The 14,190-nt window shown below is 67.7% G+C and overlaps 2 protein-coding genes across 2 annotated transcripts in view; both read left to right on the forward strand.

The window, feature by feature from the left end:
• The first annotated feature begins 2,468 nt into the window (after positions 1-2,468).
• On the forward strand, positions 2,469-12,532 carry SEMA3G (semaphorin 3G). The gene is made up of 16 exons (XM_026071501.1): positions 2,469-2,619; positions 3,496-3,656; positions 4,224-4,286; positions 6,198-6,317; positions 6,399-6,489; positions 6,573-6,689; positions 6,813-6,955; positions 7,691-7,805; positions 7,920-7,989; positions 8,828-8,972; positions 9,263-9,494; positions 10,296-10,387; positions 10,767-10,808; positions 11,036-11,261; positions 11,659-11,798; positions 12,036-12,532. Exons 1-16 carry the CDS (start codon positions 2,469-2,471, stop codon positions 12,501-12,503), a joined length of 2,376 nt encoding a protein of 791 aa, XP_025927286.1. The 3' UTR covers positions 12,504-12,532.
• Positions 12,533-12,836: 304 nt separating this feature from the next.
• BAP1 (BRCA1 associated protein 1) overlaps positions 12,837-14,190 on the forward strand; it is a 19,408-nt gene continuing 18,054 nt past the window's right edge. The window contains exon 1 of the mRNA XM_026071502.1: positions 12,837-12,905. Coding sequence (XP_025927287.1) covers positions 12,837-12,905 — 69 coding nt within the window. The remainder of the gene's footprint in view (positions 12,906-14,190) is intronic.

Raw genomic sequence — 14,190 nt, forward strand, 5'->3', positions numbered from 1 at the left:
CTACCGCGGTGAGCGGGGACGGGAGCGGGGCCGGGGCCGGGTTGGGGCGGGCGGCGAGCGGGGGGCCTCACCTGCCGCCGGGGCTGCGGCGGGCGGCAGCACCTGCGGGAAGCTCCGCTCCAGGCGGGGCTCGGGCTGCGCTCGCAACTTCGTTAAAAAGCTCCCAAGGACGGTGGATCTAAAACCCGCCGGGAGCAGGGAGCAGGGCGCCGTGCTGGGGCGGCTCGGGGCCGGCGCCGCTCGCTGCCCCGGCGGCGATGCGCTGCCCGCGCTGCAGCGCCGGGACCCGCGGCCGCCGCCGCCTCCCGCTCCCTTCCTCCGCGGCCCGCTCGCTCCGGGGGAAACTGAGGCACAGCGCGGGGAGGCCGGGCGGGCGCAGCGCCGCCGCGGGAAGCGGGTGCGCTCCGGGCTCGGCGGGACGCGTCGCTCGGGGCTCCGCTTCTCCCCTCGCGTTGCGGCTCTGAGGCTGGGGGCAACGGCGTACCTGGCCGGGGGCTCCCGCAGCCCCTTGCCCGGCCCCGAAATAAGGCCCCCGGGGCGGGCCCGCTGCCCGTGCCGCACGCCGCGGTGGCGCTTGCTGCCCAGCCCGGCACCGGCGGCTCCCAGCGCCGGGGGGGCAGGTGCGGCGGGGCCCTCTGTGCACTGCGCTGGGAGGGTTCGGTTTTAATTAAAACTCTGCCTGTGATCCTGCTCCGGCTCCTTGGGTCTCCCTGCTCTGCTAACTTAATCCTTTTGCTGATTTCAGCTAAACTTGACAGCTGAGTGGGAGTCCAGAGCATCTCAGTCTGCTGCATATGGCATAAAAGCAATGAACCTGGTTTAAAAAAACTTGCATAATGTCTGTCTCCCAAGCAGGAAAGGAGCTAGGGTAGCGCAGCCCTTATCCAGCCCAGGGAGCTGTTGTACGCATCCCTGTGCTGGCGGAAAGCTGCTGTGTGACCTTGTGCTGCCGGGGTTGGGGCTCGCCCAGGCAAGTGTCCTATGCCAGCATGAGGACGGGGCAGCGGGAGAGCAGAGCGGGTGCCCAGGCTGGCAGGGCCCCCTTGGCCAGGTGCGGGGTGGGAAGCGACCCTGGGACATGGGCTGGCTGCGTCCTTGGGTCCGTCCTCGGGCAGACTGTGGCATCAGCTGCCCCGCAGCACTGTTGTGTCGTGCCTGCAGAGCTCCCTTGCTGTTGAAAAGAGGAAACTGAGGCGCAGAAGTGTCTGCTTATTTTGGGAGGCGGAAGGCATGTGGGGTGGCTCGAGGCTCTGCCCAGCACTGGGATCCTGTTTCTCTTGTGCCTCTGGTGGGGGCTTGATGGCAGGACTAGATTTCGGGGTCCCCAGGAAAGCTTCGCTGCAGGGACCAGAGCCCTGCTCTGCCGGGGTGTCCCCTGCTCCGCTCCAGAACAAAGTCCACCCCCCACGCAGAGGGGCCAGGGTGGGCCGGGCGAGAGGTGCCCTCTCCCCAGGTGGGGGAGACGTCTGGTGAGCGGCTCCTTGGGGGTGGGCAGGTTTCTCCGGCTCCTGTGGGAAATGAACTTGTGTTGAAGCTCTTCTGAGCTGATTGTTCTGTTCCTCTTCCAAATTGGAACCAGAAGCTGAGGTTTCCCATGAAACAAGTTCTGCCACTGCTTTTTCCATGCAAAAGAAAAAAGAAAATGAAAAATTCAATTAAAACCATCAGAAGTCTGTGAATGGCCTCAAAAAATGAGAACTGTGGAAATCCAAAGCTGCTTTTACTTAGCTTGTCAGCTTGGGATGTGCTCGGCTGGTGGCCCTGAGGGCAGGGGGGGGATGTCACCACCCAAGCTCTGCCTTGTCCCCTTGAGGGCCTGTGCAGTGGGGCTGGGAAACTCCCAGGGGACCCTCACCATGGGGCAAGGATGCCCAGCTGGTCCATGGGGGGCAGGGTGCTGCTCTCTGCGGAGCAGGGCTGGAGCCCCCGTCCGCCCCGCGGGAGCGGGCAAGGAGAGGGGGTGCTGAGCCGGTGTAACGCGAGGAGCGTGAGGAATTTGCCGGGCTGGGGAGCGGGGAAAGCCTTGCCTGAAACAATAAAAGGAGCCCGTCGACTTTGCCAGTGTTATTCTGAGCTGGGAAAATATTATTGCTGGTCAAGAATAGGAGACGGCTGCGCTTTCCTGGGCTGGGCCTGGTGACACGGGGGGGCCCGAGAGGCTGGGAGGGCGCGGGGTGCCTGGGAGGCAAGCGGCCCTGCCGGGGAGATGGGGCGGGGGGGTCCCGCGGTGCCCACACCGGCTCTGCGTGCTTGGGGCGAGCGTCTTGCAGCGCCTGGAGCCCTGCCGCGGGGCCGTATCCTTGATGCAGCCGGCACCGCCAGGATTCGGGGGGGGCAAGCTGCAGATAACCCCCAGCAAGCATCAGGTGTGCCAGGCTGGCGCCAGCTGAGCAGAGCAGAGCCTCGTCCTGGTGCCACCCCCTCTGTCAGGGACCGGACCTGATCTGCGCCGGGATGCTGTGGCCGGGATGGGGGTGTCCGGGGGGCGAGCAGTCCCCGCGGGCCAGCTGGCCGCCTTCCCTGGGACGGGCAGCCGAGGGGCGTGGGGGGCATCCCGGGACGTGGCCGTGCTCCTCAATGGCTCTTTGTCCTCCTCGTCCGCTTGGCCGACGGCTGCCGGTCGTGGCCCCGGGCTGCCTTGGCTGCGGCGCTGCATGTCGGGGAGCTTTTTGGGGACCAGGAGGCTTTGAGGGTCCTGCGGCTTGGCGGAGGGGGCACCCAGGGCACCTCAGCCCCTGCTGTTGAGGGCTTGGGGGCACGGACCTGGCAGCGTCACGCTCACCAACTGGTCGGGAACTGTCCGTCAGCATGGGGACCTCGGGGGCGGTTTCGTGTCCCAGCGGAGGAAGTCTCCCCACTGGCGATAGCGGCGCCGGCGTGCTCGCTGAGCACCAGCTTCCCCGCGGCGCTGGCCGGGCGCCTGCTATTGTCTGCTCCGGGTGGGCGCCCCGGCGCGGGGACGGCACCCGCTCGGGGACAGCACCCGCCGCCGGGGCCGGTGGGAGGGTGAGCCTGGGGCCAGCTGCACCAAACCCCCCCGGGGCTGGGGACGGTCGCTCGGGTCGAGGGGCCCTCTGTGCAGGGCCCGGGCTCCCCTCCGGCGGTGCATGCCCGTGGTTATCTCGCCGTGGGCTGTGCGCGGCCCGGCACAGCAAAGCCTGCAGATAAGCGTCCTTTCATGTCCCGCTCCCGTGCGGAGGGCGGCGGGAGGCCGGGAGCCCGTGCGGCACCTGTGGCCGAGCGTCGTCCCGCTCCTCGCCGCCAGCCACTGCAGCCCAAGGTGCGGGCGGGCGTTTAGCYGTGGGGTGTTATCGGTGCGTTGTCCTTGCTGTCCTTACTGGGGGCTGGTGACGGCTCAGGCTGCCCCCTGCTCCGAGCGCCGGCCGCGGCCCCCACGTGCAGCCGGGGGGCCAGGACGTCGGCCGGGAGCGAGGAGGGATGGCCATGCCCCGTCGTGGTGGGGATGGTGCCTGACGTGCCGCTCCTTCCTGGCAGAGCTGCTGAGCACCAACCGCTCCGTCCTCTTCTTCGGCCTCCGGGGCCCCTTGGGCTTCCGCTCCCTCTACCTGGACGAGTACCGCGACCGGCTCTTCGTCGGGGGCAAGGATGTGCTCTACTCCCTCCGCCTGGACCGGGCCGGCATGGATGCCAAGGAGGTGAGCCGCGTCCCGCCGAGCGCCCCGCTTCCTCTGCCCCGGGGCCAAAAATACTGTCGAAAGCAAGCCTGCACAGGCAGGGTGCTACAACCACCCACTGTTGCAGCGAGCTGTGCCAGGGCTCAGCCGGCAAAGCCCTGCACCCCCCAGCCCGTGCTGCCCCTCGGTAGGGGAGCTCCTCTCCCCTACCTGCGGAGCAGCGAAGCCCAGCGGCGGCTCCCCTCCTCCCTTTGCCCTCTCCTCTTTGGGGTTTTGGGGTTTTTTTAAACCCAGCCCCGGGCTCGGGGCCGTTCCTAGCAGAGGAAAGCGGAGAAGGAAATGAAGTGCCCCTCCAGCGTGCCGGGTCACCGAGACGAGGTCGAGGGCTTGTGTACCCAAGCCGCCCCCGCGCCGAGAGCAGCCGACCGGTGCAGGGGGCTCGGGCCGGTGGTGGCCCACCAGGCGAGCGCCTCGCTCCGTCGCGCCTGCCCCTGCGCCCGTGGCCGGTGCCCTGTGCCCCGTCACCGGCAGCCTGGGGGTGTATTCCCAGGGCGTCTCCCCCGCTCCGACGGGTCCCTTGCGTTTCAGATCTACTGGCCGCCCGTCCCCGGGCAGACGGAGGAGTGTGTCCGGAAGGGGAAGGACCCAGCGGTGAGTCTCTCTTGCTCTGCGCTGCCCGAGGGTCCCCTTGTTCCCAGGTGCCAGCCGGCTCTTCCCGCCCCTCCCCTGTGCCGTGGGGAACCGAGGCAGGGAGACCGGGCCCGAGCCTGGTCGCGTGAGACACTTGTGCCGGGCTCCGGAAATCCCATCAGTGTGCTGAGCGGTGTGTGGTCTCAGCAGGGAGATGGTCACGGGAGGGGGGGGCACCGAGCTGTGGCAGGGAGCTGGCGAGGCTGCTCCATGCTCAGGAGCCAGGCAGGAGGGCCATGCCGTGCTGGAGGAGAGCTCGGCACATGCGAGTGAGCAGCGGGATCTGGTCCCGTCCTGGGCATCCCCGACGATGGGAAATCTGTAGCTCGATCAGGTTCAGTGACTTCATTCCCCAAACCTTATCCCTCTTTGCAATTACTTTGAACCCCCCCTGCCCTGACATGAAACAGGAGTACCGCAGAGGGAGCGGGAGCGAGTCCCGCGGCTCCCCCAGCCCAGACTAATTGCTCTCGGGAGTGCCTGTCCCTCTCTGCGTGTTTATTTTGCAAGCTCTCACCGACAGATCCAGGCTGGGGTCAGGCTCAATTTTTATTTTTCGAAGGTTTTTTTAACTTGCTATTTTAGAGGCTCTTTGCAAAGGGAAAATAAACAGCGGGGAGGCTGGGAACCCCCCGGGGGCAGCTCAGCGGCTGTGTTCCCAGCAGACGAGGGGCCTCGCGCCCCTGCCGCGGGGGACGACGGCGGAGGGCGGCCAGGGCTGGCGCTGGCCTGGGAGAGCTGCCGAGCAAAGCATGGCTGTGCCCGAGCAGGAGCTGGACGGGCATACCGGGAGCGCTGGCCTCTCTTCCCTGCCTAACGCCCTCCGCATGCCCCAGCGGCGGCCCCGCGGCAGCGGCTGGGGCTGGAACGCAAGATATTTCTGTAGAGACTGGCGGCTCTCGGGGAGCACTGAGCACCAGCCGCAGGCGGGGCGATCCCTTGCGCACGGACCCTCACGGGCTCCTCCGAGAATTTCTCCATTGCTTCTCCGCGGCGTTATCGGAGCCGTGAGCCCTCGGCTCTCCAGACCCCCGAAGCATTTCAAGTGGGCTCTTAGGACCGCAGGGACCTGGCCCCATCTAAGGTCTTGTCCGCAATAACCCGCGGCTCTTAGAGCCCTGGGAGCCCCTCTGCCGTGGGCCCTTTCCGGCAGGAGACGCCGGGAGAGCCTGGTGAACCCCACGTGGTGCTGGTGCAAGGGGCCGGGGACGGCGGGTCCCTGCCCCGGGGACGGCGTCGGTGCCACCTGGAAGGGGCTGGCATGAGGGCAGCGCCGGGTGGCCGTGTCACAGGGCTGCCGTTCCCTCCCGGGCCGAGCCCCGGAGAGGGCGAGAGGCCGTCAGACGGGACGCTGAGTCTCCCAGGCCTTATCGGCCCCACGGTCGCTGCCTCGGGAGAGGGACGGTCCCAGAAGCTACCGATGGATCGGYGTTGGCCTGTGTCAGGCGGCAGCGCAGGACGGCCCCGGGTATCCGTCTTGTCTCTCCGTCTCCTGCGTTTCCTCCCTTTGTTTCACCCGCGGCCCCTCTTCGCCCTGCGGGAGCAGGGACACGGCAGGGAAGGACGTCCTTGTGGCGGCCCCGGGGCGGGGAGCCCCCGGGACTCCTGGGCGCTGCGTGGGAATTTCCACCCGGTGTTTCCCGGCGGCGGCGGGTGCCCGGGAGCTGCTGCAGCACCGAAAGGGCCTCGGCAGGCTGGTGCAGCCGYGCTGCGTGACGGGGCGAGCCCCTGGGTGCCCGTGGCCGGAGACGCAGGCGCTGTCCGGATTACGCGGGCTTTTCCGAGGGGCTCAGGAAGCCCCCGAAAGCCCGGTCCTTTTGCAAGGGCCGGGGGTCTTGCCCTGCCTCACGGGGCTGCCCGCTGTCTCCGCAGACCGAGTGCGCCAACTACGTCCGCCTGCTGCACCCCTACAACCGGACGCACCTGCTGGCCTGCGGCACGGGCGCCTTCCGCCCCCTCTGCGCCTTCGTCTACGTGGGGCACCGCGGGGAGGTAGGGCGCGCGCCGGCGGGGCTGCCTCCCGGGCTCGTCCCCGCCGCCCGCCTCACCAGCGCCTGCTCCCCCTCCCGCCAGCACGCGTTCGCCCTGGAGCCCGCCGGCGCGGAGAACGGCCGGGGCAGGTGCCCGCACGAGCCCGACCGTGCCTTCGCCAGCGCCGTCGTCGGTAGGTGGCTGCCGGAGAGGCGCCGGTGCCGGGGCTCGGCCGCCCCGCGCGGCGCTCAGCCGGCCCATGGGGCGCTTTTGCAGGCGGGGAGCTGTACGCCGGCCTCACCGCCGACTTCCTGGGCCGCGACCCCGTCATCTTCCGCAGCATGGGCACCCGCTCGGCCCTGCGCACCGAGACGGACCAGCGGCTGCTCAGCGGTAACGGTGCCCGCGGGCGCGAGCGGGGCCGAGGGCGTGAGCGGGGCCGGCTCCTTCTGGTGGGCTCGGTGCGGCGCGGCACGGCGCGGGGGTCCCTGCCCGACGCAGCCGGCTCTCCCGCAGACCCCAAGTTCGTGGCAGCCTACCTGATCCCGGACAGCGATGACCGCGACGACGACAAGGTCTACTTCTTCTTCACGGAGAAGGTGGCGGAGGCGGATGGCAAGGAGCACACCGTTTTCAGCCGTGTGGCGCGGATTTGTGTGGTGAGATGCCGCGGGGATGAGCCGGGCTCTCCCCAGACCCCCCCATTCCTGTTGGGCACCCGGTTTCCTGGGGCGAATATTGGGGCAGGCTTCTTCAGCACTGGCAGAGCGGTGCGTGGAAGCGCCTGTTCCTACTGGCGGTGGAACCACTCATCCCGGGGGTGGCACCCGTCGGCGGCCCCGCAGCAGGCCTCCTCGTGACCTGCTCCTGGCTCGTCCCTGCCAACGGCTGCCCACGCCTGGGGACCGTTCCCTGCCTGCGGCGTTGCTGACGGGGGCTCCGCAGGGAGTGGGAAGGGCCCTTTCCCAGAGAGGAGAGGTCTCCCAGTCCCCCCATCCCCACGCCTGACCCCGGGGCTGCTCTCGCCTTGGTTTCTGAGGACAGTCTCCTAGCTAGGCTGCTCTCCATTTGTCTTCCCTACCCTTTCCTCTCCCGAGGGGTTAACACAGCTTGGCACCGCTGCCTGGCCCTACCGGGCTGCTGGGAGGTGACACAGGAGGCTGGCTGCTCCTGGATGGCCATGCATCTCCTTGGCCAGAAAAGCCCTGAGCAGCTGTGATGGGCGCAGGCTTGGGGGGCTCGGTGCCTGCAACTGCCCCGCATCCCCCAGCCTTAGCCCTCCGCACGGGGATCTGGGGCTTTTTGGTGCAGCTGAGGGTTCCCCAGGGCTCATGGGCTGCAGAGGGAGAGTCCTCCAGGCCATGGTGGTGGCCTGAATCTCCCTGTCCTTGCAGAATGATGTTGGAGGCCAGAGGGTGCTAGTGAACAAGTGGAGCACCTTCAACAAAGCCCGCCTGGTGTGCTCCGTCCCGGGCCCCGGCGGCATCGACACCCACTTCGACGAGCTGGGTAAGGGGTGCAGGGGCCCGCAAGGGCCAGTCCCTTGGCCACGGCTCTGGGGAGCTCACGGGGGCTGTGCCTGGGGCACCAACAAACCCCGTGGCTCGGTCTCGTCTTCCCCAGAGGACATCTTCTTGCTGAGGACGAAAGATGGGAAGAGCCCAGAAATCTACGCCCTCTTCAGCACTGTCAGGTGAGTCGCCCAGCCCCAGCCTCTGGTTTCCCAGCCCCCAAAATGGGCCCTGCTTCAAAGCACATCTCTCGTGGCCGTGAGAGGCTGCTTCAAGACATTGGTGAGTGGCAGACAAGCAATATCGCAAGCGCGTGGGGATGCACAGGGTGAGAAGGGCTGGCAGCATCCTGCGCCTGGGCTGGTGGGCAGGAGCATCCCAGCATCTGGGATCTAATATCAGGAGCATGGTGCAGCAGGTACCAGCCCTGGTGGGGGAGTTATTCATGCACAGTGTTGGACGCAGACAGACATTTGGGTCACAATCACATATTTTTGTCTCTGGGGAGTGCTAGATCAGCCGCCCTGCGATGAGAAGGGGTGCACAGTGCCTGCCAGCAGCTCACTGGCCAGTTGGGATTGGGGTTCGGCTCCCTGAGCAGGTGCCCTCCCAGCCTTGTGGTCTGGGGAACGAGATTTTTCCTCTCCCTCGCTCTTGTTTTAAGCTGTGAGTTGTCACCTCTTTCACAGTCTTGAAGTCCTCCTGCTTTAATCTCTTAACAACATAAGATTTATTTGAGCAGAGCTTGTGGTGGTTCTCATCCTCCCTTTGCTTTAATCAGCCATGCTGGAGGAGCAGGGTGGTAGGCTGCTGGCACGTGGGTTTTCGGGCTGCAGTTGGCCCTGCCAGGGGCCACCATCACTACAACTTGCGTGGTCAGTCCCTAACACCTGCCAGCTTCATCTTGATACGGACAGAAATGTCGGCACTTCGGTGCTCCCTGCCCCGGGTCCCACAGAGGTCCCTGGGCGGCTGGTGATGAGCACGACCACGCTAGCGCTGCTCGCCATCTCATTTCAGCCATGTCTTCTGGGGCTCCGCTGTCTGCGTGTACCACATGGCCGATGTCCGGGAGGTCTTCAACGGGCCCTTCGCCCACCGAGACAGCCCTCTGCACCAGTGGGCCGCCTACGAGGGCCGGGTGCCCTACCCGCGGCCCGGCGTGGTGAGCGACTCCCCAGCCGGCAGATCACCATGGGGTGGTCTCCACCAGACTCCCAACTGCTCTGGCGACAGGGCTGATCCCCCCCCCCCCTCCATTCACGACGTGGGTTGGGGTCCCTGCAGGATCCACCCCAGCACTGCCAGGGGCTGACTGCTAAAGTGGGAGGGATGAGCCCCACATTGGAAGGGGGTACCCAAATCAGCTCCTCTGCCCAAGGATGGGGTGGGAGAGGGAAGGCTGGCCGCGGGGCTGGTGGCCAGGCTGAGCAGGGGCTTCTCTCGGCCCCGCAGTGCCCCAGCAAGACCACCAACCAGCCCAGGCGCCAGTACAGCACCACCAAGGACTACCCCGACGACGTGCTGCGCTTCGCCCGTGCTCACCCCCTCATGTACAAGCCCGTGTACCCGCGGCACCGCCAGCCCCTCCTAGTGAAGACCGACCTGCAGCACCACCTGCACCAGCTCGTGGTGGACCGGGTGGAGGCCGAGGACGGGCAGTACGACGTCCTCTTCCTCGGCACAGGTAGGTGGCACAAGCAGCGGCCCGGCCAGCTGCACGTGAGGATGGTCCTCAGGGCATCTGTGGTGTCTCTGGGCTGTGGTCCTGCTGCCCAGCCAATGCTTTCTGGTTTCACTTCCCATGGTGTGGGCAGCATGACTGCCCTCCAGCTCAGCCCGGGTGGTTACTGCTGGGGAGCTGCTGCCTGGAAAAGGATTTTCTTTGAAATGCCTCTAAAAGACTAATGAGTTAATTTGCGCTTTTCAAAACCGGGCATCACTTGCCTACCTCTCCTGGAGCCCTTTTGGCCCTGTCCCACATGCTCTGTCACACCTTGTGTGCCCGCTTCATGGAAGCAGGATTGCCAGCTCCATCTGCTTTCGTTTGGCTTTATACTTTGAGGCTCAAGCCATGCAAGAGTTTCTTGGTCAAGACGACTCTAAAGCCCGTGTGTGTGAGCGAACGGAGGTCAGTACGTAGATGTATGGCAGGTCCACGTGCACTGTCCGCCTGGCCACCAGCCCTCGCCTTGGCTGGGAGGCAGTGGGGCATGGGGCTGAGCGCTGCGTAGCCGTGTCCTGCCCCATGTTTCCATTGGGTTGGGTCAGAGCTGCCCAAAGGGTGCCGGAGACCTTGGGCCCGCCTTTGGGTGTGCAGGGAGGCTCGTAAAAGCAAAGTAAAGGGCTCCCCAGCACAGTACCCCACCTGCCCAGGGGACACGCTGGCAGGCTGCTCAGTGCAGCTGGGCTCTGCTCACCCGCTGGCCCTGCTGCCAGTCCACAACGGGAGGAGGCTCATGCCTCCGTCCTTCCCCCTTCCCTCCAGACACTGGCTCGGTGCTGAAGGTCGTAGCCCTGCAGAAAGCAAACTCGGCCGCCACGGAGGATATCATTCTGGAGGAGCTGCAGGTTTTTAAGGTGATGCGTGTGCCCTGCGTGTGGGGGGAGTGGGCAGCGGGGTGGGCGCTGCAGGCCCAGGTTGGGAATGTATATGGGTCCTCCAAGAGGCCCTAGGAGAGCTGAGAGCAACGGCTCTGGGGGCTTGGGACTGTGAGCAGACCAGGCAGCCAGGAGGTCCCCTGGCCCAGGACCCCTTCCCCATGGTGGCCTGGGGAGCTGCAGGGAGCATCTGCTCCCTCCAGGCTCTGGCAGCTGGACGGGTGTCTGGACGCAGCAGCTCTCCATGTATTTCCCCCAACTCCCCAAACTTCTCTGGTGCCCCTTGAACCCCCACAGTGCTGAGCAACCCCCGTGGTGAGGGTTTAGTCAGCCTCACACCCGCTCTCCTCCCTGGCAGGCGCCTGTGCCCATCACCCAGATGGAGATCTCCGTCAAGCGCGTGAGTACAGCCGGGGCGTGTGGGGTGGCTGAGTGGCAGGGGCAGCCCCCAGCAGCGCGAGACGGGGGCGAGCCCTCTCACATCCCTGCCAAGAGGGTGCCTGAGCCAGGCTCTCGACCCCTGGCCACTTCACCATGGCATGGGAGGGACCGAAGCGGGGCCACAGCTCGGGACCCTGGGCACCCTCCCGGGGAGCCCAGCATCACTGTCTCGTGCCGTTCCCCCAGCAAATGCTCTACGTGGGCTCCAGCCTGGGGGTGGCCCAGGTGCGGCTGCACCAGTGCGAGAGCTACGGCACAGCGTGCGCCGAGTGCTGCCTGGCCCGGGACCCCTACTGCGCCTGGGACGGCACGGCCTGTGCTCGCTACCAGCCGGCGGGCAAGCGCCGCCACCGCCGCCAGGACGTCCGCCACGGGAACCCCATGCACCAGTGCCTGGACCAGAACCTCACTGGTGAGAGCCTGGGCTCCGTGGCGTGGGGCTGCCTGGGCGCAGGGCTGCCTGCATCCTTGGGAGCATGCTGACAGCCCCGGCTCCCCATGTCCGGGCTGGTAGCAGTGACAAATGGGTGCCACGGTCCCATCATCCTGCCTCCACGGGCCCCATGGTGCCACCACCATCCTGGGTGAGCTTGGTGCTGAGCTGAGGGGGCAGACACCAGGGAGTCCCAGCTGCACCAGCGGCCCTTGGCGTGGAGAGGGGGCTGTGGACATCCCCGATGTCTGTCTGTGGGGACAGAAGGGGCTAAGGCCGCCCCGTGTCCGGGGGAGCAGGTCCGTGTGGGAGTGGCGCTGGGCCGCCCGCCCGTCGCCAGGGCTTGGGCTCTGAGCGTGCGTCTGTCTTCGCCCAGTGGACGACTTTGAGCGCGTGGAGGAGAAGGTGCTCTACGGCGCAGAGCACAACAGCACCTTCCTGGAGTGCGCGCCCCGGTCGCCGCAGGCCAGCGTGCAGTGGTTCGTGCAGAGGCCCCCCGACGAGCAGCGGGACGAGGTGAGGCCCCCAGGCCCCTCTCTTAGCTGTGGGCAGCAGGGGCTTTGGTGCTCCTCTGGGGCAGCCAGCAGGGCTCGGGACATTTCCACGCAGCCCCGCCGCATGGTCTCTCCCCTCCTGCGCTTGCCTTGCCGCCTTCCTGGCTCTCCCCCCATGCCAGGCGCAGATGGGGACACGTGGTCTGGGACAAGCCCCCCCCCAGCATGTCCCGTCTCATGACCCTGGGCTCGCCGGCAGGTAAAGACGGACGAGCGGATCCTGCAGACGGAGCAAGGGCTGCTTTTCCGGACGCTGCACCGCCATGATGCCGGCGTTTATTACTGCAAGACACTGGAGCACGGCTTCACCCAGACCGTCACCAAGACGGCCCTGGAGGTGATCGAGAGGGAGCAGCTGGAGCACGGCTTCCAGCGGGAGCTGGAGGGCGAGCCAGCGCGCCCGCCTTGCCCTGAGCCCGCACCCCGGCCCGGGGCGCCCACTCACAAGGCCTGGTTCAAGGACATCATGCACCTCATCAGCTACACCAACCTGCAGCGGGTGGAGGAGTACTGCGCCCGCCTGTGGTGCGGCGACCGCCAGCGCCGCAAGAGCAAGCTGGCCAAGGCCAAGCACGCCCTGGCAGCCATGGACGTGGGCAAGCGAGGGCAGGCGACCAAACCGCACGGCGGGAGGAACCGTGTGCCCCGGCAAGCTGCAGCCACCTAGGGACCGCAGGGGAAGGGCCGGGGGGGCTGTGAAGCCAGCCCGGGGCGGCTGGTGCCAAGGACCGGCTCCCTGGCCTTGAGGCTCCTGCCCCGGTGGGTGCGTGGTACTGCTGGGTGCACCGGGGCCACGCAGTCCTGGGGGACCAAAGCCTGGGCCTGGCGTGGAAACCGCTGCGCCCCCGTTGGTGCTCCCACCTGTCTGTGGCCAGGCTGCTCTGCCGGGGTCCCTCGGCTGCAGTCGGGGACCAAGAGGCCGGTCCCTCCGCCCCCACYGCCGTGATGCCCTGGAGGCCAGGGCCAGCTCCTGGGCCGGCCCCAGTGCCCCTCAGCAACCATGGAGCTGAGCCCCGAAACGGGCATCGGGGTGGTGCACGCTGGGTCCCGCTCGCTTAGTGCCATGGCTGTGGGTGCTCTCCGCATGCGGGGGGCTGCAGCTGCCGCAGCAGGGACCCTACTGACACCGGGGGTTTGGTGAGCATGGTGCTGTGGTCAGGTCGCGTCCCCCGCAGTGGTGACCCCAGGCTCGGGGAGCTTGCTGGCTTTCTCCAAAATAAAGCAGCCCTTGGGCCGAGCGCGGCACCAGCTCCACTTGTTTGCGCCAGGCGGGGAGCTGCTGTGGGTGCCGCAGGCCGTCCCGTGAGCGGTTATTTCCATGACATGCCTGCTGCCGGCGTGGGGCCCTGGTGCGGACAATGCCCGCTCTCATGTGCCGGCAATAAAAACCGAGCGCTGTCCCGAAGCGCCTCCGCCCCCGGGGAGAGCCGGCTCAGCTGCTGCGGGCAGGGAACTGGGGCCGGGCTGTCGCCTGCCCTGCTTGGGGGGCCGGGGGTGCCCTGGGGCGGCTTGGGGGCCGCTGGGAACGCCGTGGCTCCAGCCGGAGAGGGCCCGGTGTGGCGGGCAGGGCCCACGGGCTGTGCCTACCCGTCCCCTGGCCCGAGCCCAGCCGCGGCACTGGGACGGCGGCCCCGGGGGACGGCACGGCCTTTGTGTGAAAGGGGAGAGCTGTGACGCGGGCGGGCGCCTGGCCAGCTCCCGTCGCTCCTGTCGCCGCAGGGAGCTCGCGGGCTCGCCCCGAGCCAAGCCGGGCCTGGCCTTGCCGCAGGGGGACGGGGGCCCTGCCAGCTGCGGCCCTCGGGGGCGAAGGGGCACCAGGGGCCGCGTCCCTGGGCCCCTCAGCGGCGCCGGCCGCGGGCTCGGGGCCAGCTGAACCGCCTGAGGCTGGCCGTGGCCTCGCCGCCCCCCTGCGTGCCGCGGCGGGGCTGGGCACCGCCGCGAGGGTGGCAAAGCGCCGCAGGCAGGTCCAACCCGTTCCTGGGTAAACAGGGGAGAGGCTGGGCGGCGCGGCGGAGCGCACCAGGCCAGGGTGCCCGCGCCAGGGCGGCGGGAGCGGGGAAGCGGAGCAGGGCTTCGGGCTGCACCGCGGCCCCTGGGTGCTGCGGGCGGCCTGGCACGGCCACAGCCGCGTTCCTGCTTGCGCGGGCAGGGCGGCTCCCCCCGGCCCGCCGCGGCCCCGGGGCCGGCATGAGCTCACGGGCGCGATAAAATCTCCCCCTTCCTGCGGCGGCGCCGCCCCACACAATGGTGTGAACGCGGCCGGCTGCCGAGGGCATTGTTCGAGGGCGGAGGAAGGGGAAAGAAAAGAAGAATGGCAGCGAGCCCCCCCCCGGAACAGCCGGCACAAAGCTGTG

This window comes from Apteryx rowi, unplaced genomic scaffold, assembly GCF_003343035.1.
Source record: "Apteryx rowi isolate R43461 unplaced genomic scaffold, aptRow1 scaffold_326, whole genome shotgun sequence".
Classification (NCBI taxonomy): domain Eukaryota; kingdom Metazoa; phylum Chordata; class Aves; order Apterygiformes; family Apterygidae; genus Apteryx; species Apteryx rowi.

Coding starts and splice junctions, on each gene's coding strand:
- SEMA3G (XM_026071501.1), top strand. CDS start 2,469: ATGGGGGTGTCCGGGGGGCGAGCAGTCCCCGCGGGCCAGCTGGCCGCC. Junction 6,490..6,572: donor CTTCGCCAGCGCCGTCGTCG/GTAGGTGGCTGC, acceptor GCGCTTTTGCAG/GCGGGGAGCTGTACGCCGGC. Junction 11,262..11,658: donor CCTGGACCAGAACCTCACTG/GTGAGAGCCTGG, acceptor GTCTTCGCCCAG/TGGACGACTTTGAGCGCGTG.